The 25,223-nt window shown below is 42.5% G+C and overlaps 1 protein-coding gene across 1 annotated transcript; it reads left to right on the top strand.

Moving 5' to 3' along the window:
• Nucleotides 1-378: 378 nt before the first annotated feature.
• On the top strand, nucleotides 379-25,223 carry ZBTB10 (zinc finger and BTB domain containing 10). The gene is made up of 5 exons (XM_056522216.1): nucleotides 379-1,316; nucleotides 6,911-7,802; nucleotides 17,630-17,695; nucleotides 21,189-21,361; nucleotides 23,542-25,223. Exons 1-5 carry the CDS (start codon nucleotides 663-665, stop codon nucleotides 23,935-23,937), a joined length of 2,181 nt encoding a protein of 726 aa, XP_056378191.1. The 5' UTR covers nucleotides 379-662; the 3' UTR covers nucleotides 23,938-25,223.

Here is a 25,223-nt window from a genome sequence, read left to right as displayed (position 1 = left end):
TGTTCTTATAGATGACATATATACAGTGTATACAGTCTATTGCTCCCTGTTATCAGCCGGTGCAGTGTTCTTATAGATGACATATATACAGTGTATACAGTCTATTGCTCCCTGTTATCAGCCGGTGCAGTGTTCTTCTTATAGATGACATATATACAGTGTATACAGTCTATTGCTCTCCGTTATCAGCCGGGGCAGTAGCAGGGAGGTCCGGCGCGGTGTAGGTGACAGTGTGGCCGCACCTGGCGCAGGTAATGGAGGTGACAGCCGGTGACAGCGCTGCGGGGTGCGGGGTGAGGCCTCCTGGCAGAGCTGTGTGTGTAGAGGCCTCCCCTCCCTCAGCTGCTCCCCCACCCCCACCTCACCCGCCCCCCTGACTCCCCCTCTCCGGACAGCGCCCCGGTGCATTGTGGGCGCAGTCCGTTGTTCATTTGCCATTCGACCTCGGCCGTGCAGGAGGAGACGCGGCGTTTTGTGGGCGCCATCTACACCCGGCGGCGGTCAGCGAGTACGGGAGCCGGAGCTTGTGAGCGGCCTTTGCGCGGCAGTACCCAGAATCCCCCGCGGCTCCGGCAGCCTCCTCAGCGGGCACGTCACGTCTAGTAGCGGGGGAGGCGGCGGGTCCCCCCACGGGACTGTGTGTGTGAGAGAGCGGCGCGGACATGGCGGAGATGAACCGCAGGACCCTGGCCTTCCGTGGAGGAGGAGGAGGCCAGGCCGCCCCCGGGAACAATAACAACAACAATGGCGTCAGCTCGGGGCTCCTGCCTGTGGACGAGGCCTCGGCCTGGGCGCTCGGCCGGCAGCTCAACGGCGGAGGCAACGGGGACGAGGAGGTAGAGGTGGAGCTGGAGCCCGAGGGCCTGCTGGACGACGACGAGGAAGACAACGAGGCCTTCCCGGGGGAGAACCGGCAGAGCGTGGCCGGGGGAAGCGGAGGGGACAGCAGCGAGGACGACGATGATGAAGAGGAGGAGGACGATGAGGAGGACGAGGGCCGCGGGGAGCAGGGGGCGGCCGGGGCGGAGGACTGCGCCACCATCCCGGGAGACGGGCCCCGCCGCTACGGCCTCCTCCCTGCCGCCCGCAGCCAGTCCCTGCTGCCCAGCCTGCACTGCACCTTCCAGGGCTCATGGCTGCACGAGTTCCCGTGGCTTCGCTTCTGCCAGGAGACCGGCCTCATGTCCTGCGCCTGGTGCCACAAGGAGCCGGCCGGACACGACGAGCTGGCCAAGGGCACCCGCACCTACAAGAGGGCCCTGCTGGTCCGGCACTGCCAGGCCGCCGAGCACCGCCTCAACGACCCCGCCGCTCAGGTGAGTAGTGTCCCTCCCCGGCCCCCCACTCTTTGTCCTCATGTTGGGACTTGTAGCCCCCCAGTAATGGCGGCTCCCGCCCCCTCCTTCTAAACACTGGTCACGTGTGCTCGTCCTTGGAGCTGCGATCTGCACCCCACCCTTAGGGTAAGCCGATTACAGAGGGGGGGGGGGGGGGGGGGTGACCTACATTCTACTAGAGGGGCCCAGGGCCGGAAGTCTGCTCCCCTTCCTGTACCCCCCCCCCCCCCCCTTACTGTCCTCAGGTGGTGGGCGCCGCCTCGGGCCCTGGGTGGTGGCTACGTGGCTGCTCCCCGATGGCTCAGCGCTACTGTTCACTGGTGGCTGCCAGTGGGGAGGTCACCTGTGTCCTGGTTGTGACACTAGTGCAGTGTTTCCCAACCAGGGTGCCTCCAGCTGTTGCAAAACTACAACTCCCAGCATGCCCGGACAGCCTTTGGCTGTCCGGGCATGCTGGGAATTGTAGTTTTGCAATAGCTGGAGGCACCCTGGTTGGGAAACACTGCACTAGTGATTGAGTGTCCATAGTTAATAGTGCCCTCCAGCCCTGGCTCTACAGCTGCTGCAAAGTTACAACTCCCAGTATGACCTGAGGGGGATGATAGAAGTTGTAGTAGTCTTGCAACTGTAGTGACAGGATGGTTTTTAAGGAAACAATGCTTACTTAGTGCAGTGGTCTCCAAATTGTGGACCTCCAGCTGTTGCTAATCTATGACTTCCAGCATGCCCTGAGAGCCATTGGCTTTCTGGGACTGCTGGGAGTTGTAGTTTGCAGTATGTAGAGCACGGGCTTAGTGCATTGTTCCCCCCTCAATCCTGTGGCTCTCCAGCTATTGCAAAGTTACAACTCCCAGCATCCCCCATGGCTGTAAGGTCATGCTAGGAGTTGTAGTTTGGCAGCTGTAGTGGCAGGATGATGTTCGGACAGTGTGAGGCAGGTTTAAGGAAAGATAGCTGAGTGCAGTGGTCTCCATACTGGGCCTCCAGCTGTTGCCAAACTATTCCCAGCATGCCCGGACAGCCAAATGTTCTGTAACTGTAGTGATGAGATGATTTTTGGCAGTGTTCCCCCCAACACTGGCTCTCGGCTTAATGTAAAATTACAACTCCCAACATGCCCTTTAGCATCATCCGGTGTTAGGGAACACTGCCAGAAATCATCTCATCACTACAGTTGTAGACGTTCAGCTGTCTGGGAATGCTGGGAGTTGTAGTCACAGGGTTAAGAGAACATTGCATCAAGTTGGTGGTTTCCAAACTGCGGACCTCCAGCTGTTGTGAAACTACAACTCCCAACATGCTCTTTTGCAACAGCTGGAGCTGTACATTATTGGGGAACTTTATACTGATCTGCAGAGTTCTACAATATTTTCGGTTACAGTTGTTTCTTGTTTCTATTCAGTATAATCCGGTGCACATGTTTACAATGAACCTGTCAGACACAAGTGGAGGCTGGTAACATTGGAGCTCCAAGAAGGGATTGTCACACTCTTACTCAATGGATCTTACGGCACTAGATCAGTGTTTCCCAACCAGGGCGCCTCCAGCTGTTGCAAAACTACAACTCCCAGCATGCCTGGAAAGCCAGGGATGCTGGGAGTTGTAGTTTTGGTTGGGAAACACGGATCTTGTGCCATAAGATACACTGCACTAGATGTATAAGGCATGTGAATCAATTGCAGATGCAGAAATGCAATATATATATATATATATATATATATATATATATGTATGTATATATATATATATATATATATATATATATATATGTGTGTGTGTTTCCTATACCCCCTGTATTTGAAAGCAGTTACATTCCCCCCCTGCAGAGATACAGTGAAAGAGGATGTGGTCCACCTTGGCTGGATTTCTGCTGTCAGGATGTAGTCACATATGGACCCATTCTCATCCATTAGCTGTGATGAAGCGGTCCAACACAACAGTCCTTGGCCATGTCCTGGTCATACGGCTACGGATACACAATGACTCTAGTCTAGGGATGTGAAGGTCACAATATTACATTGCATCTAATGGTTAAAAAACAAGTCCAACAGCATCCACGAGTAAAAAAATATCATTTATTTATTGGTATCCAAAGAAAAGTGCAACGTTTCCACCTACATTAAGCCTTTGTGAACTTGTTCTTTTATTTATTGTGATAGCCAGGTTTATAGGATTACTTGTTCTCTACATGTGCATCTCCTTGTTGTTTGCCACCATTGACCTCATATGACCCTGACCTTGCAACTTTTCTGTGATTTGGTGTGTGTGTGTGTATATATATATATATATATATATATATATATATATATATATATATATATATATGTGTATATGTATATATATATATTATATATTATATATATTAAATAAATAATATACACATACATTTTATTTATTTTTTTAATTATTTGTTTAAAAGGCTAGAATTCAAGGGCGATTTGGGTTGACAACCAAAATATTTGTACTGTTGTTGCTCAGTTCAAATTCCCTATTAAAAAATAAAAAAAATCAAGCCAAATCTCAGAATAGTTGCAAGCAAGATGCTGCCACGCATGACTTGGGTTAAGGTCAGAGCTGGCCGAATCATGTGTGAATTGCGACATGCAACCAAAAAGTTTGATTTTATGTACCTGTCTCGTCATGTTGCATTGTGGTCCAAGCCTAATAGCTAAATCACAACTTACTTCACACTACAGAAAGCCGCATACAAGTCGGACAAATATTTTAGCCTAAAACTCGCTGCTTCCCCATGTTGCAGTTAGACTCCCATATCCACGTGGGGAAATAAACACTTACATTTTGGCCATTTTAGTATGTCCTTGTGAATCATTAATAATGGGGAATTCCTCTTATTTGCTGTACCCGGGTATCAGTGAAACAGTTCCAGCATAGATTTAGTCTCGGTTTGGTGCAAGATGACATTTGACCTTTTCCGTGTTGATGTGGAGTTCTACCCTGTGGATGAAAACAGATCAGAAAAATGGAGAGAGAGCTAAACTATGTGCATTAGAAAGTGTCAGAACGAGACAATAAATAAACTGGATACATGTGTGTGTGCAGGTAGGACAGTATGCCAAGTCCTATTTTCCTGAAGTTAAATGATTTTTCACCTTGGCTCAGTGTTTTACAAACAGTGTGTCTCCAGCTGTTCTAAAACTACAACTCCCAACATGCCTGCATAGCCTTTTGGCTGTCCGGACATGATGGGAGTTGTAGTTTTGCAACAGCCTTAGGCGCCGCTTATCTCCCTCATGAAATAGCATTTGCTCTGAGTGTAGTAGTAGTTTATGTATGAATGGTTTCCTGAAAAGTACCAGGTGGTGTTATGGTAGGACTCTGTATGTAAAAAGCCTCCAAACCAGACGCGCTCTGTTAGTTGTGCCGTTATTACTTCTGAGCAACCAGTAAATGATACAAATGGATTAAAAACTGACGCAACAGATTTCCACTTAAAGGGGTTATCCAGGAAAACCTTTTTATTTTATTTTTTATTTTTTTTATATAGATATATCTATATATATCAACTGGCTCCAGAAAGTTAAACAGATTTGTAAATTACTTCTATTAAAAAATCTTAATCCTTTCAGTACTTATGAGCTGCTGTAGTTGAGTTGTTCTTTTCTGTCTAAGTGCTCTCTGATGATACGTGTCTCGGGAACTGTCCAGAGTAGAAGCAAATCCCCATAGCAAACCTCTTCTACTCTGCAGTTCCCAAGACAAGCAGAGATGTCAGCAGAGAGCACTGTTGCCAGACCGAAAAGAACAACTCCACTTCAGCAGCTGATAATTATTGGAAGGATTAATATTTTTTAATAGAAGTAATTTACAAATCTGTTTAACTTTCTGAAGCCAATTGATATAAAAAAAAATTTTTTTTTTCCTGGATAACCCCTTTTAATGGTATCAGTTTGTAGCCGTTTGTTAGTATGGTCCATTTAGCAGCAATGACAGGAGAATAGCGGGACAGGAGACAACGGCCATGTGAACCTAGCCTAACATAGTTTATTTAACATTTTATATCATAAAACCAGTATTGCCCCAGACCAATGTCCCCCCACCCACCCCAACCCTGAAGATTTGTATGGGCTAGTTCACACTTGGGAAATTTAGGCAACATCGTATGGAATTTGCCATGGATTCTGCCATGCAGGTTTATTTACATTGTTTCCTATTGTTAACCTCACTTACCGGTTTCTTCTGCAACTTTGATGCGCAGGATTTTCTGCTGCAGATTTCAGTGTAAACTGACTGAACACCGCTTCAAATTCTGGGCATCAAATCTGCGCAGAATACTGTATGTGTGAATGGACCCTAAATCAGACTCCCATTGATTTTATTGGGTTTTCCACAACTCTAGTCACACAAACTAATTTCCCTATACTGGTCCAAATTCTGCTGAAGAATGGACCTGTTCCTCCTTCTCTGAAATATGCGAGTAAAATCCCTTAGTCAGTGTTATTTTTAATTCTTTGCACCCAATTCCATGCCAATTTCAGTTCATTTCTGCTTCATTTTACCATGGAGCAGAAAGTGGATTTCTTTAAGGGAAATATTCCAATCTTTCTGTAGCAAGACTACTACTCCCAGCGTGGTCACGGTTGTAGTGTTGCCACAGGGTTAGGACCAATGTCCTTAAAGGGGTATTCCAGGAGAAAACTTTATTTTTATTTTTTTTATTATATATCAACTGGCTCCAGAAAGTTAAACAGATTTGTATATTACTTCTATTAAAAAATCTTAATCCTTCCAATAATTATCGGCTGTTGAAGTTGAGTTGTTCTTTTCTGTCTGGCAACAGTGCTCTCTGCTTGTCTCTGGAACTGCACAGAGTAGAAGAGGTTTGCTATGGGGATTTGATTCTACTCTGGACAGTTCCCGAGACACGTGTCATCAGAGAGCACTTAGACAGAAAAGAACAACTCAACTTCAGCAGCTCATAAGTACTGAAAGGATTAAGATTTTTTTAATAGAAGTAATTTACAAATCTTTTTAACTCCCTGAAGCCAGTTGAGAGATAGAGATATATATATATCTGTGTGTGTGTGTGTGTGTATATATATATATATATATGTATATATATATATATATATATATATATATATATATATATATATATATATATATATATATATATATATATATATATATATATATATATATATATATATATGTGTGTGTGTGTGTATTAGAGAGATAGATAGATATAGATATGGAGATATATATATATACTATAAGTTTTTTTTCCTTTTAACAATGATTATGTGCAAACCATCTATGCCAATGTTTCCCAACCAAGGTGCCTGCAGATGTTGCAAAACTACAACTCCCAGCATGCCCGGACAGCCTTCAGCTGTCCGGGCATGCTGGTAGTTGTAGTTTTGCAACAGCTGCAGGCACCCTGGTTGGGAAACACTGATTTATAAAATACTTTATCACAGAATAATGTATATTGGAAATGTATTATGTAGATAGGTTAGCATAAAAGTTATATTTAAAAAATGATCATTCTCCATATACTTACTGTTGATTTTTAGTGGTAAACAATTAACTAAAAACGTCCTTTTATTTTGCAGGAGCCTGAATTAAAGCAGGAGGTGCCAGAAACATACAGTGAATATAGTGTAAAGCCAAATGAGAATTCCTACTGTTACCAGCTTCTGCAGGAACTAAATGACCAGAGGAAGAAGGGCATTTTGTGCGATGTCAACATCGTGGTAAATGGCAAGGTTTTCCGAGCTCACAAGAACATCCTGGTTGCAGGCAGCCGCTTTTTTAAAACCTTATACTGTTTCACAAACAAAGACAGCCGTGACCAAACCACTGTTACGTACTTGGACGTTGTCGCCGTTCACGGGTTTTCCATCATCCTGGACTTCATGTATTCTGGTAATCTTGTACTCACGAGCCAAAACGCCATAGAGGTGATGACCGTGGCCAGCTACCTGCAGATGACCGAGGTGGTCCAGACGTGTCGCAATTTCATCAAAGATGCCTTGAATATAAGCATAAAGTCTGAAGCTCCAGAGGCGGTTGTTGTCAGCTATAACAAAAGAAAGAACAGCGAGGGAAATGCTTCCCGGGAACAAAAATCCGCCAGCTTCTGGGCCACCCGCAACCTTACCAGTTTAGCGAGCAATGCAAAGATCGATCCAGAAAGCTTCAGCGTTGAAGATACCTCCACCGAAAACTTTCAGGCCAATGATTCAACATGGATCCAGGATAGTTCTCCTGAGGTCACGGAAATTGAGCCACCAGCTCAGGGAAAGGTGTTTGTATGGAATGATATGGCTTCTAATTCAGTAGGCGTGCAAGAGGTTAACAAGCAAAGGAGGAAAAACCAAACTACAAAGAGATTTGTTTATAACATCCCTCCAAACAGTGAACTTCAGGTAGACGGTAACACAATGCTGCAACAGTCGGTCCCTTACCAAGAGGAGGATGTGCAATGCTTCCAGGATGCAGCAGGTACGTCATGTTCTGCAGCGCTGTCCTAGCTCCATTACCTGAAAAGGATTGTGTATAGTACATGTAGATCTACACATGGAAAACAGCAGCTGGTTACACACTGTTCACACAGACGACATTTATACAATTCTCCCCACTAGAGATGAGCGAACTTACGGTAAATTCGATTCGTCACAAACTTCTCGGCTCGGCAGTCGATGAATTATCCTGCGTAAATTAGTTCAGCTTTCCGGTGCTCCCGTGGGCTGGAAAAGGGGGATACAGTCCTAGGAGACTCTTTCCTAGGACTGTATCCACCTTTTCCAGCCCACCGGAGCACCTGAAAGCTGAACTAATTTACGCAGGATAAGTCATCAACTGCCGAGCAGAGAAGTTTGTGACGAATCAAATTTACTGTAAGTTCGCTCATCTCTACTCCCCACCTTAACATGGGATACAGATTTTTATCTGGGGCACTTTAATTTGTTTTAGATTTATTTATTTTATTTTATTTTTGTATGCACATTTTGGCACTTTCATAGCAAAAATTGTTTATACAAATTTACGGGGGATTTATGGCAGCTTTTTTTTTTGCCACTTTTTACCTCAAAGGGGTACTCCACTGGAAAAACACTTTTTTTTTTTTTAATCAAACTGGTGCCAGAAAGTTAAACAGATTTGTAAATTTACAAAACAACCAAAGAACACGTAGGTGCAAAGCAGAGACTGTCGGGTCTAGAAGTACAATGGCGGGATGTCTGGTCACAGCATAGGCGCTGGTGAAGTGTGGCGCTCGGAGGCTACGCCGGCAGTTTCGCACGTAAGTGCGTGCTTCTTCCGGCCGCAAAAAGCACGCACATACGTGCGAAACTGCCGACGTAGCCTTTGAGCGCCACACTTCACCAGCGCCTATGCCATGACCCGACATCCCGCCATTGTACTTCTAGACCGGACAGTCTCTGCGGTGAGTGCACCTACGTGTTCTTTGGTTGTTTGATGCTTCACACTTGTGTACGTGCACCCCGCAGGAGACTTTGATGACAGGTCACCGAGGATACTACCGCATGCAGTATAAGGTGATATAGCCCCTTGAGGGCTCTCCCGTTTTCTGCCTTGTTTCTTTGGTATAGATTTGTAAATTACTTACAAATCTTAATCCTTCCAGTACTTATCAGCTGCTGTATGATGAACTTCCTGTGGATCACACAGCAGCTGATAAGTACTGGAAGGATTAAGATTTTTTAATAGAAGTAATATACAAATCTGTTTAACTTTCTGGCACCAGTTTGTTTAAAGAAAAATAAAAAATAAATGTTTTCCAGTGGAGTACCCCTTTAAGCCTTTATGTGCATTACTGGTGCCTCTTCATACAAAAAAAATGTTGTTGCTGTTTGATGCTCATTTAGTGGTTGATATTGAATGACAATCCATTTAGGAATTGGCTAAAATGGGGGAGTTTTATCAAAGCAGGAAGAGTTGAGGGGAGTACTAACCATTTCAATGTTTTGCTCCAAGAGCACTAACCCTGGTGGTTTCTATGGGTATCTTGTCCACTCGATTGTGTGTATTGCCTAAATACAGCAGATTTGGCCATTGACACAAGATGAGTATTGGCTGGACAATGCCAGTTTGGTTTGGATGAACGTATTTCTAGGGACAGGGAGAAGTAGGTTTAGACCCATGTGGCATTACTTATATCTAGAGAAACAAATGGTCCTCAGATGATGTCCAGTACTGCTGACTTGGCCAAAGAAGATTAGCAGAGCGCTTTGAAAGCTGCAGGAGACATTGACGAAACTGCAATAAGAGACAAATCATTTTTTTTTTATATACATATTTTAGGTTTTCTTGCTGAAAAGCAATTTCTGTAGCAAATATAATGTAGATAAATTCTTATTGGCACAAATCTTTACATTGTTTGGTTTTCTTGTAGAGACTTATCGGTTTTCACTTGGAAACAGATAATCGGGCATCGCTGGCGCTTCCATAGAAATGAATAGCGCGCGTGCCATCCACCCATTATTTATTTTTTAACAAGTAAAATAAAACTAAGCAAATATAAATTGGGTATCTTTGTAATCGTATGGACCTACAGAATAAAGCTATGGTGTAATTTGTATCAAAAAAACCACTGCGTAGAAACTAAACCCCCTAAAATTTGTATAATGCCGTTTTGTTTTTCAATTGTTTTTCAATTCTGGTAAAATGAGTGATTTATAGCTAAACAAAACTCAGCTCGCCGCCACGACACGGCAAGTGTAGGGCCACACTTCATTCCGAAGAAGATGCCAGCGTGGATAATGCAGAAATCTTATTTATTAGGAATAAAAGTCAGACACTTCATGTGAACAGTCACGCGTTTCAGGTGTTGCCACACTTAATCATATGATTACAGGTGGCAACACCTGAAACGTGTGACTGTTCACATGAAGTGTCTATGACTTTTTCTTATTCCTAAAAAATGGGATTTCTGCATTATCCACGCTGGCATCTTCTTCCCTAAAATGAATGATGGTACCACGTAACATCTACAGCGCAACCGAAAAAATTATTTGGGTGGAAATTTATAAGAATTTTGCAACTTTGGGCGGTTTGTTTTTTACGCTGTGCACTTTATGGTAAAAATAGAGGCCTGTGGAAAATGAAAGAAGCGATCTGATTGGTTTCTATGGGCAGCTGCACCACTCTTCCTCTGCACAGGTTTTGATAAATCTCCCCTAATACGTTTGTGGAGATTTAGCAGATTTTTTATTTTTGTGGCGATTTAGCTTGATTTTTGTGTCACCAATTGCACTTTGTAATGACATCACTTATTTTACCATAAAATGTACGGTGCAACCAAACAAATATTATTTATGGGGGAAAATTGAAAAGAAAACCGCAATTTAGCAAAATTTCGAAGGTTTTGTTTCACGCTGTACACTTTGTTTCACGCTGTACACTTTGTAAAATGACATGTTTTCTTTATTCTGTGGCTCAATATGATTAAAATGATACCCGTGTTATTTGCTTTTCTATAATTGTACTGCTTAAAAAAAATCTCAAACCATTTTAGCAAAATAATTATATTTGAAATTGCCCTATTTTGACCACCTATAACTTTCTCATTTTTCCGTATATGGGGCGATATGAGGGCTCCTTTTTTTTGCACCATGATCTGTAGTTTTATCAGTACCACTTTTGCTTAGGTTTTACTTTTTTTATACATTTTTTTTGGGAATAAAATGTGACCAAAAAGCAGCAATTTTGGACTTTTATCTTTTATTTTTTCGTTTACGCTGTTCACCGTACGGGATGATTAACAATATATTTTTAATAGTTCAGACTTTTATGCACAAATGTGTATTAATGAAATTTTTAATGCTTTTTTGAGGAGGGAATTTTTCACGTTGCTTTTTTATTTTTCATTTTTTTACGCTTTAATAGTCCCCATAGGGGACTATTTATAGCAATCATTTGATTGCTAATACTGTTCAGTGCTATCGGTCATCTTCTGCTCTGCTCTGGTCTGCTCGATCTCAGACCAGAGCAGAAGACCCCGGGAGACGGCCGGAGGCAGGTGAGGGGACCTCCGTCCGCCATGCTGGATGATCAAATCCCCGTGGCAGCACTGCGGGCGATCTGATCATCCATTCAAAGTACTGCACTGCCGCAGATGCTGTGATCTGTATTGATCACGGCATCTGAGGGGTTATTGGAGGACACCGGTCCGGTGGTCATGGCGGCGTGTAAATGTACGTCATGGTGCGTTAAGTATCACGGCACCGTGACGTACATTTACGTCCATTGTCATAAAGGGGTACTCCCGTGGAAAACTCTTCTTTTTTTTATTTTTTATTTATAGATCAACTGGTGCCAGAAAGTTAGAGATTTGTATATGACTTCTATTAAAAAAAACTAAAAAAAAAAATAAAAAATCTCAACCCTTCCAGTACTTTTTAGCAGCTGTATGCTACAGAGGAAATTCTTTTCTTTTTGACTCTTTTTGTCTTGTCCACAGTGCTCTTTGCTGACACCTGATGCCCGTATCAGGAACTGTCCACAGCAGGAGAAATCCCCCTTGCAAACCTATGCTGCTCTGGACAGTTCCTGATACGGGTATCAGGTGTCAGCAGAGAGCACTGTGGACAAGACAAAAAAGAAATTAAAAAAGAAAAAAGAATTTCCTCTGTAGCATACAGCTGCTAAAAAGTACAGGAAGGTTTGAGATTTTTTATTTTTTAAAAGAAGCCATTTACAAATCTGTTTAACATTCTGGCACCAGAATAAAATAAATTCCACCGTAGTACCCCTTTAAGGATTCAGGGCATACGGGTGCATCCTTGGTTCATATGTACCAGGATGCAATGGCGTACCTGTCCATAACTAATGTAGAAAAGTGTTTGATGTGTTTAAAAAATAAAAAAATAAAAAAAAATCTTTAGCACCTTCTTGTTGCTTGTTGTGTAGTGTGTGTGAGAGAGATGGGGCTCATTCACAGAATATCCCTGTGTTGTATGTGGGTTGTTCCTTTGTCCTTCTATGGCAGCAGTTTATGTTGTTTGTCGTGGTTTTGTTATGACTGAACTGAATGCTAATTCGTTATTGCTGCCCGGACTGGGTTCTGCTCTTTGCCATTTACTAGTTCAGCAGCTGGGGGGCCATCAGCTAATGTACAATGTATGGAGCTTTTATGTTGCTTCTGTAAGGGGTAAATTAAAGCCACGTGCTGGCCATATATTTTAGCTGAAGGAAGCCCAGAGCAGGTGCCATATAGTGACAGAGTCTGGTGCTAAACCTGCATCGCTCTTGGTTATCACAGATTTATATTAAGGAGTGTACTGCAGAAGTGTGTGCGGGGGATGGGACCGCTGGGCCAGCTCTGGTGACGGAGGAAATGGAGGGTAGCACAGAAACCACAAATGTTGCTACTAGCAGAGCACTTACTGATTTTTATTTATTCATTTTTTTTATTTTGCTGTACAATCACTTATCAACTAGGTTGTGATGTCCCATCTCTATAAGAAATTTGTTGGACTTAAAGGGGTACTCCAGTGGAAAACTTTTTTAAAATTTTTTAATTTTAATTTTTTTAAATGATCTGGTGCCAGAAAGTTAAACAGATTTGTAAATGACTTCTATTAAAAAATCTTAATCTTTTTAGCAGCTGTACGCTACAGAGGAAAATATTTATTTTATATTTATTTCTTTTTTGTGTTGTCCACAGTGCTCACTGCGACATCTCTGTCCGTGTCAGGAACTGTCCAGAGCAGCATAGGTTTGCTATGGGGATTTTCTCCTGCTCTGGATAGTTCCTGATACGGGCATCAGGTGTCAGCAGAGAGCACTGTGGACAAGACACAAAAGAAATTAAAAAAAAAAAATTTTCCTCTGTAGCATACAGCTGCTAAAAAGTACTGGAAGGGTTAAGATTTTTAATAGAAGTAATTTACAAATCTGTTTAACTTTCTGTTAAAGAAGTAATTTCTGGCACCAGTTCATTTAAAAAAATTATTATTTTTTTTTTTTTAAATCCACCGGAATACCACTTTAACATTATTAATAACTCTTTATTTTCTTAACCTCTAGAAAGAGATTCTACATGAGGAATATTAAGATTAATGAGGGAGATTTATCAAAACCTGTCCAGAGGTAAAGTTGCTGAGTTGCCCATAGCAACCAATCAGATCGCTTCTTTCATTTTTTTAAAAACCCTCTGGAAAAGAAAGAAGCGATCTGATTGGTTGCTATGGGCAACATAGAAACATAGAATGTGTCAGCACATAACCATTTGGCCTATCTAGTCTGCCCAATAATCTGAATCCTATCAATAGTCCCTGGCCCTAACTTATATGAAGGATAGCCTTATGCCTATCCCATGCATTATGTATTTGCAGTGACCACTTCTGCAGGAAGGCTATTCCATGCATCCACTACTCTCTTAGTAAAGTAATACTTACTGATATTACTGCAGAAACCTTTGCCACTCAGCAACTTTACCTCTGGACAGGATTTGATAAATCTCCCTCATTAATCTTATCAAATCCCGTCCAGAGGTAAAGTTGCTGTGTTGCCCATAGCAACCAATCAGATCGCTTTCATTTTCCAGAGGGTTTTTAAAAAATGAAAGTGATCTGATTGGTTGCTATGGGCAACTCAGCAACTTTTCCTCTGGACAGGTTTTGATAAATCTCCCCCTATAATCTTAAAGGGTTAATCAAGTGGTGAAAAACTTATACCCTATCCTAAGCATAGGGGATAAGTTTGAGATCGCGGGGCGTCCGACCGCTGGGGCCTCCTGCGATCTCTCTGTACGGGGGTCAGGCTCTCCGGCCAGATAGTGGGTGTCGACCTCCGCACGAAGCGGCGGCCGACACGCCCCGTCAATACATCTCTATGGCAGAGCCGGAGATTGCTGAAGGCAGCGCTTCGGCTCTGCCATAGAGTTGTATTGAGGGGGCGTGTCGGGCGCCGCTTCGTGCGGAGGTCAACACGCCCCCTTCCCGCGGGCTGTCGGGGCTCCGTACAGGAGATCTCAGGCGGCCCCAGCGGTCGGACCCCCCGCGATCTCAAACTTATCCCCTATCCTTAGGATAGGGGATAAGTTGTTCACCACTGGACTACTCCTTTAATCTTCCTCATGTAGACTTTGATTTGATAAATCTTCCCCATTGTTTTCAGGCCAGTGTGCCTGCAGTACTTCAGCTCCCATCATGACTAGACAGCCAAAGGCTTGGAGACCTAATCTTGCAACAGCTGGAGACACACTGGTTAGAAAACACTGATTTTACATTGTAAAATGTTAGCAGGTAGCCTTCTTTAGCTGTAGTGATCTATTAGTGATTTGATAGGGCATAGTTTCCCAACCTGGGTGCCTCCAGCTGTTGCAAAACTACAACTCCCAGCCTTTGGCTGTCCGGGCATGCTGGGTGTTTTACAACAGCTGGAGGCACCCTGGTTGGGAAACACTCTTCTATTATCCTGAATACTGCAGCCATTAGTTCCTGTTATCAATTAATATTACGAGATGGGAGATTAATACATTTCATCCAAATCCAGTCTCTATGAAGGGGAAACCCCGATTCATAAGCTACAATATAAACCCTGTATTAAGAAAATGAAAGCCTTTTAGACAGGCAACATTTCGGAATCCCCCAGTGTCGGGATGTGTTACTGCATCTTTTTATCCGGGCATGCTGGGCGTTGTAGTTTTGCAACAGCTGGAGGCACCCTGGTTGGGAAACATTGTGCTAGGGTTATGATCAGTTATTAATGTTGAGTTTGGTACGAAATTTGTTTAGACTTTTTTAGAACCAGTGGAAACCTCAATCGGTCTGAAAAGTTAGGCTAGGTTCACACTACAGAGTTTCCGAGTGGAAATCCATTTTGAATTTCCGATGCAGCAGAATCCTATTGCGGTCAGTGGGATTCCACTCCACACTACGGATATTCCGTTGCCGAAATAATGTTATTATCGGAATCTGTGCAGAAGACATTGAGGTCTATGGGGTCACCACTGTCTTCACGGTCCTAGCACGGATTTAGTCGGCACCTTATGCCCTCAGAACCTCTGGAAGGACTTTACCTTTGGAGATTCCGTAGTGTGAACCTGGCCTTATTATTCATGCTTTCAGAAATGCTCTGGGTTGTGAGGCTGGGTTCACACTAGCTATAATATAGATGCATTTTTGTGTAACAATGACAGTCCCAGGTACCACCAGACCTGCAGATGTTCCAGAACATAAGACTGTGGTCCAGATGGAGAAAATGCATCCATATTATGTTATTTTGTTTCCTGCCTTAGTGGTAAGAAATGTGCGTCAACATGAAGGCCACATTGTGAAAATGGCTCCTGTTGTTGGTTTGGAATCCCATGGAAAGATGTAGGAAGAAACCAGTCCTTACAAAATGTAGGACCTATTTATTCTATTTAGATAAAAGTAATTCTGTACTAGTGAAGAGCCAAGATCACTGACAGTATTGGATTCTCTTGTATCTATGAAAAGTTTGTATTCCAGGAAAAAAACAGAATTTTTTTATTTTTTTAGATCAACTGGCTCCAGAAAGTTAAACAGATTTGTAAATTACTTCTATAAAAAAATCTTCTGAAGTTGAGTTGTTGTTTTCTGTCTGGCATTAGTGCTCTCTGCTGACATCTCTGCTTGTCTCAGGAACTGCACAGAGTAGCAGAGGTTTGCTATGGGGATTTGTTTCTACTCTGGACAGTTCCCGAGACAGGTGTCATCAGAGAGCACTTAGACAGAAAAGAACAACTCAACTTCAGCAGCTCATAAGTACTGAAAGGATTAATACACTTTAATAGAAGTAATTTATAAATCTGTTTAACTTTCTGGAGCCAGTTGAGATAGAGAGATATACATATATCCATGTAGTATAGGTCACAGCAAAAAGTAAGCGGACTCCCAAATGCTGTGGTCTTTATTTAGGTCATCATCAGTGCAACGTTTCGGCTACAATCTAGCCTTTGTGCTTGACAAAGGCTAGATTGTAGCCGAAACGTTGCACTGCTGATGACCTAAATAAAGACAACAGACTTTTGCATTTGGGAGTCCGCTTACTTGTTACTGTGACCTATACTACCTGGATGTTATGACTCTGGACTGGTTATCCGGATGGTCACTTGCATAGGAGCTGGGACTGGTGCTGTCTTCTAACCTGGATTTTTATATATATATAATATTTTAAAAAGTTTTTTCCTGGATAACCCCTTTGATGTGATTTCCTGCATCTCATGTTATGGTTTTTCATAACACATTGTGAGATTTCTTCCAATCCTCGATATAATTGGACTCAGAGTTTATATTGTTTTCCTGCTTTGTTTCCAGTCGGCTGGTATGATTATATGGTACGAGGGCGCACACCTGGGGGCTCTGTACACTGAGGTGCGGCCTCCTCTTCCCCTGATGCCTCGCCCTCCATTATGTATGTAATTTGAGATCCACTCAGACTACTGACACACAAAGGCGGCCGTTTTAAGTACCAGCTCCATTTCCCCAAATCATTTTCTATTCTCATTCCCCTACTTGTGGGGGAATGAGAAACACTTTATGCTGCCTGAACCACAAGTCATTAGGGTGTCCCATGTGAATTCTGGCCTCCCCTCCAATCTTTCCCTATACTCAGACAAGGAGAGACCCCCCCCTCCTTCCCTCAATAACTCTTGGTTCAGGCAGCATGAAAGTGATGACATGTTTCCTAATAACAATTTTGAAATTTTTTGGCACATTTTAAGAATATGCAGATCTCTCCTATGTTTGTGCCCAATGGGGATTTGGGTGTTACTCACTGAGCGGCAGGAAGAGGCTCCCCCGTCCCTCCTGCATCGGCTCCCGGCTCACTCCTTCCCCCATGAAGCTCCTGTCCTGGGTGCCTCCAGTTGTTTTACCACTAAAACTCCCAGCATGCCCTGACAGCCAATAGATGTCGGGGCATGCTGGGAGTTGTAGTGGTGAAACAGCAGAAGGCACCCTGTTAGGAGAACTTAGGGCAGAAGTTGGCCCCCCCAGCAGGCATCAGTGACGTGGTGCTTCTGGGGAAGTCTGCCTGGTAGTGAGCACACTACCAGGCAGACTAAATACCATTTTTAAAATAGTAAAAAAATAAATAAATAAAATAAAAGCAGGGAGGTGTTAGGGATAGAAGGGCAATAGGCAGGGACAGAAAAAAAACATGATGGTGGGAGCTACTCTTTAATGTTACGGTGTTGTAAAAACAGTATTATTCCCAAAGACAGTTATCAGCTGAGCCCTTGCATTACATTGAATGTTGTCCTAATGTAAAAGATTAAAGCCTTAAAGTACAGAATGAATACGTTTGCTAATTATGGGCTTTTTCTTTTTTTCTCTTAGGGACCTCAAATGAGTTTAAGTTCAGTATGTTCCCCGAGACCTGGCAAAGGGAAACGTGGGAAAATGGTAATGTATTGGTGTAATCTTCTCTACTTTTTATTTGCTTTTTGCTTTTTGTTACACTAGTGAGTAAAGCTGCATCCACTACACCAGTGTTTCCCAACCAGGGTGCCTCCAGCTGTTGCAAAACTACAACTACCAGCATGTCCAAACAGCCTCCGGCTGTCTGGGCATGCTGGAAGTTGCAGTTTTGCAACAGCTGGAGGCACCTTGGTTGGGAAACCCTGCACTACACTATCTCCCAAAGTCCCAATTGGAGTTCTTACGCTGGGAGTGAAGCCTTGCTTCAGCATGGAATTACCCTATCTGCTAAAAGAAAAGACCTGGCCATACACCAGTGTTTCCCAACCAGGGTTCCTCCAGCTGTTGAAAAACTACAACTCTCAAACAGCCTCCAGCTGTTTGGGCATGCTGGGAGTTGTAGTTTTGCAACAGCTGGAGGAACCCTGGTTGGAAAGATAGATGGCTGTGTCAGCCAGTGGCTAACTAAAGTGTATGGCCAGGTTAAGGGTGCGTTCACATGTGCGTATTTTTGCTGCAGATTTTGCTGCTCATTGAGATCAATAGGCACCAAAATCTGCTGAAGCAGATCTGCAGCAGATGCTACGCACATGTGAACTCACCCTAAGGGTGCATTCACACGGGCAGGTTTATTTGCGGATTTCCCGATGCGTATTTGAAAGGGGGCGGGAGCTTCCTGGCTGTCCGCAGCAGATTTTCCGCAGCGTAAAGTCCGCCGCGGAAAATCTGCTGCGGATAGCCGAGTAGAGCCCGCCCCCTTTCAAATACGCAGCGGGAAACCCGCAAAAAATCCGCCCGTGTGAACGTACCCTAAGGATACGTTCACACGAGTGGACCCACAGAGTATTTTACGCCGCAGATCCGCCGCTGAAGGATCCCTGCTTTACATGCGCCTGCTTGGAGCGGCAATACACCATGAGCAGACACACCGCGATGTGCGAGTTGCCGCACATGCGCTGTGTACTCGCACATATCGCAGCTGCTCCCCCTGCTCCATGAGCTAGGCCAAGAGCTGTCGCGATGTTCGTGTGTACTGCGCGTGCGCACTGTGACTTACTCATCGCAGTGTGTCTGCTCGTAGCGGCGAATTGCTGCTCCAAGCAGGCACATGTAAAGCCACCATGCAGGGGTCCTTCAGCAGCAGATCTGCAGCGTAAAATACACTGTGGGTCCAGTCCTGTACCCTTAGAGAGCAAGAGTAATTGTCAGATTAGTTGGCCAGAAATAAACTCTATTGCTGCACAACAGGGCAAGTGACAAGTATGTAAAATCAATTACTGAAACTGTACAGTGATATCAGATATCTGTAGGGAAATATTCCAACATAGCCTTTATAACGTTCTATGGCAGTCGGTGTGACACAAGCCTACATAAATGATTTGTCATATGATTTCACCATAGAGATGACAGGATGGTTAAGGGAGGTTAAGATTAAACAATTTAGGGTAGGGTCAAAGGTGCCGTATTTTGCTTAGTATTTGCTGCTGAGTTCCTACCCACTGAAGTCAATGGGTAGCAAAATCAGCTGCAAAAGAATATGGCACATGAGCTCATTGTGTGCAGTAAGGTGTAGAGGCGGGTCCGATGCGCCCACGTGACTGTGAACTCCGGGCTCACGACGCACACAGGGCTGCCCTGGGTATCCCTGTGTGTCTGCTCATAGGAGAATACGCAGATTTTGCGCAGTGTGACATTTGTTGCGTATACACATTTATATTGGGTAGGAAAAATATGCTATATTAACACACGCACACAAAAAGTACAAAAATACTGCAATCTAAAGGTCATTGTTCAGGGGTGTGGAAATTTAATTAAAAAAACTACTACAGAACTAAAACAGCCCTTGCCCCTCATGATGATCCACTTGTCCGGACAATTTTCGTTTTTAGGGTACGTTCCCACACGGCGTATTTGCTGCGTATTTGCTGCTGCGTATTTTATTTTCCCTGTTGAAGTCAATGGGTAGGAAAATACGCAGCACCAAATACGCAGCAAATACGCAGCAAAATACGCCGTGTGGGAACGTACCCTAACACTCTCCTTTTTTTTTTTTCTCCTCCTCGCCCTATAATAGCCATAACTGACTACTATAATGATACCTTTTAACTTTTCCATGACATATTCTCTGAAACAACATATATATATATTGGTGACATGAAATTTAAATAGTAAAAGATAACTTTGCAGATTGGGTGGTTTTTTCTTTTCTGCGCCATTTACCTTGTGGTTGAGGTAACATGTTGTTTTGATACTTTAGACCGGCCTGATTACAGCGATGCCAGATTTGTATAGATTCCATCATGTTTTACTAATTTAAAAAAAAACTAATTCAGAACTTACCATATATATATTTTTTTTTATTGCAGTTTTCTGACCGCTGTAGATAATTTTTTTTTTTCCGCATACCATGGCTGTATGAGGGCTAATTTTTAGCGCCATAATTTTTTTTTTTTTTTTTTTTTTTTTTGTATCGGTACCATTTTGGTATTGATCGGACTTTTTAATTGCTTTTAACTTTTTTTGAGATATTAAAAAAATTGCAATTCTGTGGTTTAGCATTTTTTTTTTTTTTTTTACTTTTACGTAATTTACTGTACGGGATACATAATGTTATATGTTAATATTTTGTACAATTGCGCATGTAGCAAAACCAAACATGTTTGTTTATTTTTATTAAGTTTACATGTTTTTATATAGGAAAAGGGCGTGATTTGAACTTTTAAAATGGAAGGGGGTTAATCTGTATCTTTTAAACTTTTATTAGACACTTTTTTTTTCACACTTAGGACTTTTAGGAGGAATCATTAATTTCCTCATACAGATTAATAGGGTTCTATTGAACTCCATTGATCTGTGTGTTCTGCAATCGATTGATAGAGTCTAGTCCAGCCAGGCTCTATCTATGACACAGCCACGGGACACCAGGGAAATAGAGGGGAGCCCCCCCCCAGCTACCTCTATAGTGGGTCGCCCTGGGCAATACAAATTCCACATCCCTGCTGTATTGTCCCACAGTAGACATTTCTCACCCTCCCATGTGGTAAGTGTTTGATTGCTAGGTACATCACCAGTCATGTCAATGGGAGCCATGTGTGCGGCTGTTTGACTAAAGTTGCGTTCAGCCATGTTAAACTCCAAAATGACACAGAGTACAGTCCTCTGACTACAGGTGCAGCAATACTTGCTCCCTCTGACGCAGCACAAAAATCTGTTTGAATTGTCTTGTTTTAGTCTCCTACTCAGGTGTTTCCCAACCAGGGTGCCTCCAGCTGTTGCAAAACTACAACTCCCAGCATGCCCGGACAGCCTTCGGCTGTCCGGGCATGCTGGGAGTTGTAGTTTTGCAACAGCTGGAGGCACCCTGGTTGGGAAACACTGTCCTGCTCTAATGTAACTGGTGTCTAAACTACGTTTCCCCTTGATATTTACAGTCTTTTGTCTCTGTACAGTTTTTTTTATTCATTTATTTGTTTTTTAGGTGATGCGTCGGCCGGGCTTAACAAATTAAAATGTCCTCACTGCAACTATGTAGCCAAATACAGAAGAACACTTAAAAGACACTTACTCATTCACACAGGAGTGAGATCTTTCAGCTGTGATATCTGTGGAAAGCTGTTTACTCGAAGAGAGCACGTCAAGAGACATTCCCTGGTATGTTACTCCTCAGCCTTTAGGTTACAGCCAAATTACAAGTCTGACTTAGATTTGGTTGCTGCTCCCTGATATTCCATCCCCTGTGCTTATTCACACTTGAGCACTTTGCATCAGTACTTTTTATAAGCCAAAACTAGGAGTGGCCCCAAACATGGAACAGAGATTTCCATACTTTTCTCTATTTGTTCCACTTCTATTCTTGGCTTACTGATTCACAAATGAGGTCCAAATACTGACCAAAATACTACGTAAAATCCCAGCTTTTGGGGGGTTAAAGGGTACCTCTCATCAAAAAAAACTTTTGATATATTATAGATTAATGTATGCAGAATAACTTTAAAATTGCATGTTATTAAAAAAATATGCTTCTTTCTATTTAATTTTCCACTTTGAAGAAATGACCACTAGGGGTCTCCCTACCAGTCCTGGCAGCAAGCATTTCTGACTCATGCTGGAGTCCTAAACACTACGAGCTGCCAGTCTGCTTTGTTCACAAAGGAGAACACTCAGAGTTGCCAGCCTGCTTTGTTCACAGCCTGTTTGGCTGTGAACAAAGCAGGCTGTCAGCTCTGAGCGTTTAGGACTCCAGCATGAGTCAGAAATGCTTGCTGACAGGACTGATCGGGGAAAATACAATAGAAAGAAGCATATTTTTCATTAATATGCTATTGGAAAGTTATTCAACATTCATTAATCTAAAATATATCAAAAGTTTATTTGATGAGAGGTACCCTTTAAACTTCCTGGATTAGAGTTATCTCTAATCCTGGCCGGAGCACGGCAGCGTTACAACTGTGCTTCTGCTGCAAGATCCCACCAGCAGATATATTTGCATTTCTGGGTGGAATTAAAGGGGTTGTCCAGCCAAGGCGCTCATTTCAAAATCTAATTAGAGTGAGTATGTTAAAAAAAAAAAAAAAAAAATATATATATATATATATATATATATATATATATATATATATATATATATATATATATATATATAAAAAATTTAAAATTTTTTATTTTTTTATTAATTTTTTTTTTAATGGCTAAGCAGGCGTGTTACCTCACATCCCCGAACCCAGGAGCTTTTTTTTTTAATTAAATTTTTTTTCTTTCTTTCTTTTCTTCCCTCTTTGTTTAACCATTCCCTGACCAGATTTTAAAATGAACTTTTTGGCTGGACAAACCTTTTCTAAGCATCCACCAGTTTCCTGTCACTACCCATATTTAACCATTTATACTTGCCCCTGAATTTTGTTCTTATAGTCAATGATCTACATTAGAGATAAGCGAACTTACAGTAAATTCGATTCGTCACGAACTTCTCGGCTCGGCAGTTGATGACTTATCCTGCGTAAATTAGTTCAGCCTTCAGGTGCTCCGGTGGGCTGGAAAAGGTGGATACAGTCCTAGGAAAGAGTCTCCTAGGACTGTATCCACCATTTCCAGCCCACGGGAGCACCTGAAAGCTGAACTAATTTATGCAAGAAAAGTCATCAACTGCCGAGCCGAGAAGTTCGTGACTAGAGATGAGCGAATTTCCAGTAAATTCGATTCGTCACGAACTTCTCCGCTCGGCAGTTGATGACTTATCCTGCGTAAATTAGTTCAGCATTCAGGTGCTCCTGTGGGCTGGAAAAGGTGGATACATTCCTAGGAGACTCTTTCCTAGGAATGTATCCACCTTTTCCAGCCCACCGGAGCACCTGAAAGCTGAACTAATTTATGCAGGAAAAGTCATCAACTGCCGAGCCGAGAAGTTCGTGACGAATCGAATTTACTGTAAGTTCGCTCATCTCTATTCGTGACGAATCGAATTTACTGTAAGTTCGCTCATCTCTAATCTACATGTCTAGTCCACTCTACAGATGATGAAAAACTAGACTGCAGCCGCCATTGATTAACGCCCCACAAACTGACTACAGGTGCAGCAATACCTGCTCCCTCTGACGCAGCACAAAAATCTGTTTGAATTGTCTTGTTTTAGTCTCCTACTCAGGTGTTTCCCAACCAGGGTGCCTCCAGCTGTTGCAAAACTACAACTCCCAGCATGCCCGGACAGCCGAAGGCTGTCCGGGCATGCTGGGAGTTGTAGTTTTGCAACAGCTGGAGGCACCCTGGTTGGGAAACACTGTCCTGCTCTAATGTAACTGGTTTCTAAATGACATTTTCCCTTGATATTTGTTTAGGTGCATAAGAAAGACAAGAAATACAAATGCATGGTATGTAAAAAGATTTTCATGCTGGCAGCAAGCGTTGGCATTCGGCATGGGTCTAGACGCTATGGAGTGTGTGTAGACTGTGTGGATAAATCTCAACCGGGGCTTCAGGAGGCTGGTGTAGAACAAGTGACAGACCAAGACTTCCCCAGGGACGAAGAATATGATGACAATGACCCTGTGGAGACGGTTGATGCGGATGATGATCTAGCTGATGAAGAAGATCAGAATGACCACTCTCGGTGGTCAGAGCAAAATGACCCTTCACGCTGGGGAGAACAGAACGATCCGTCACATTGGGAGCGACAGAAACCTCAACCGCGGTGGGATGAGTCAGGAGATGTTTGTATGACAATAGACGACTGACTGCCAACGGGCATTTAAACTCAAGGGTGCTGCAGCCGGACGGGACGTTCACGTTGATTGTCAAAACATTACTGGACTGAAGGCTTACAAAACATGGTACTGTGCTGGACAATAGTTGTTGCTGTGAAAACTGTAGGGTCAAAGCCTTATAGCAAAAAAAAAAAAAAAATTCTTTTTTTTTTTAATTTTTATTTTATTTGCACAGGACTGTACAGTATACAACCATTTGGTTGCAATTTAGTCTTTACATCTCCATCGGTTATCAAAGAAATGTATTTTTATTTATAGGATATAGCTATGTCGGTCCTATCAGAGCCTAAAAACTACTATTGTAACGTTAATACATGTCTCAATTATATTTTGTTAGTATGAGGAATGATGAGTTAAGTGTGTGAATGTGACGTTCCATACACTACTAGGGTATGAATCAACGTTCTTTTTTATTTTTTTTTTATTTTTCTTCATTGCTAACCCTTATGTCTCTGTAAGGATCCAGCTGCACTGCTTTAAGCTAAACTGCAGGTCTTTTGTCTGATGGGTGCGAGGGAAGTTATTATTTTTTTTTATTATAATTTTTATTTTATTTTTTTTTGTCTCGGGACATTATCAACTGGGAGAATCCAAGGCAGTGTTGGTAGTAGATCATCTATCTGCCACATAGAAAATTCAGTTTTATTTTATTTTATTTGTATAATTCACTGTAGTTGTGTTCAAATTTTCTTCGAATTTAATTTGTCTGTAAAGTCTTTGTGATCACCAAGTTTTTGTTACTGCTCTGTCCCTGGAGGTCGGGTCAAGTCACGTCTACAAACCCTGTGCAGCTGGGAGAACGGTCTGCGTAGCATTATGCATATAAAGGGATTACCGCACGGGGTGATCTGCAAGTCACTCTGGATTGTAGGTTGATTTCTATCATTATTATATTTTTTGTTCAGTGACTAGCTCCTGAATTGCTGCTTTTTTATATTATCAGTGGTATGATTCTTCATGACACATGGCTGAATGTAACCTTTTCTAGTAAGGCAGTGTAGATTCCAGCTAAAGAATGCTCCTGGTTCTTTTTATCCTCCTCTACTAAACGTGGTGGTCATTTCTCATCATATGCATGACTTTAGCACTTGGCCAATTATTCAGTGTTTTTTTATTTTATTTTTATTTTTTTTATTACATTTTTTTTCTTTTCTCCCCCTTTAAAAAGCAGACTCTCTATCATGTCCTTATATTTCCCAATCTCATTTTCAACAGTTAAAGGGGTACTCCGGTGGAAAACTTATTATTATTTTTTT

Source organism: Hyla sarda, chromosome 5 (assembly GCF_029499605.1).
Source record: "Hyla sarda isolate aHylSar1 chromosome 5, aHylSar1.hap1, whole genome shotgun sequence".
Taxonomy (NCBI): Eukaryota; Metazoa; Chordata; class Amphibia; order Anura; family Hylidae; genus Hyla; species Hyla sarda.
The sequence above is the reverse complement of the archived record's forward strand: the minus strand, read 5'-3'. Positions and strand labels throughout refer to the sequence as shown.

Coding starts and splice junctions, on each gene's coding strand:
- ZBTB10 (XM_056522216.1), top strand. CDS start 663: ATGGCGGAGATGAACCGCAGGACCCTGGCCTTCCGTGGAGGAGGAGGA. Junction 7,803..17,629: donor ATGCTTCCAGGATGCAGCAG/GTACGTCATGTT, acceptor TTTTTCTCTTAG/GGACCTCAAATGAGTTTAAG. Junction 17,696..21,188: donor AAGGGAAACGTGGGAAAATG/GTAATGTATTGG, acceptor TTTGTTTTTTAG/GTGATGCGTCGGCCGGGCTT.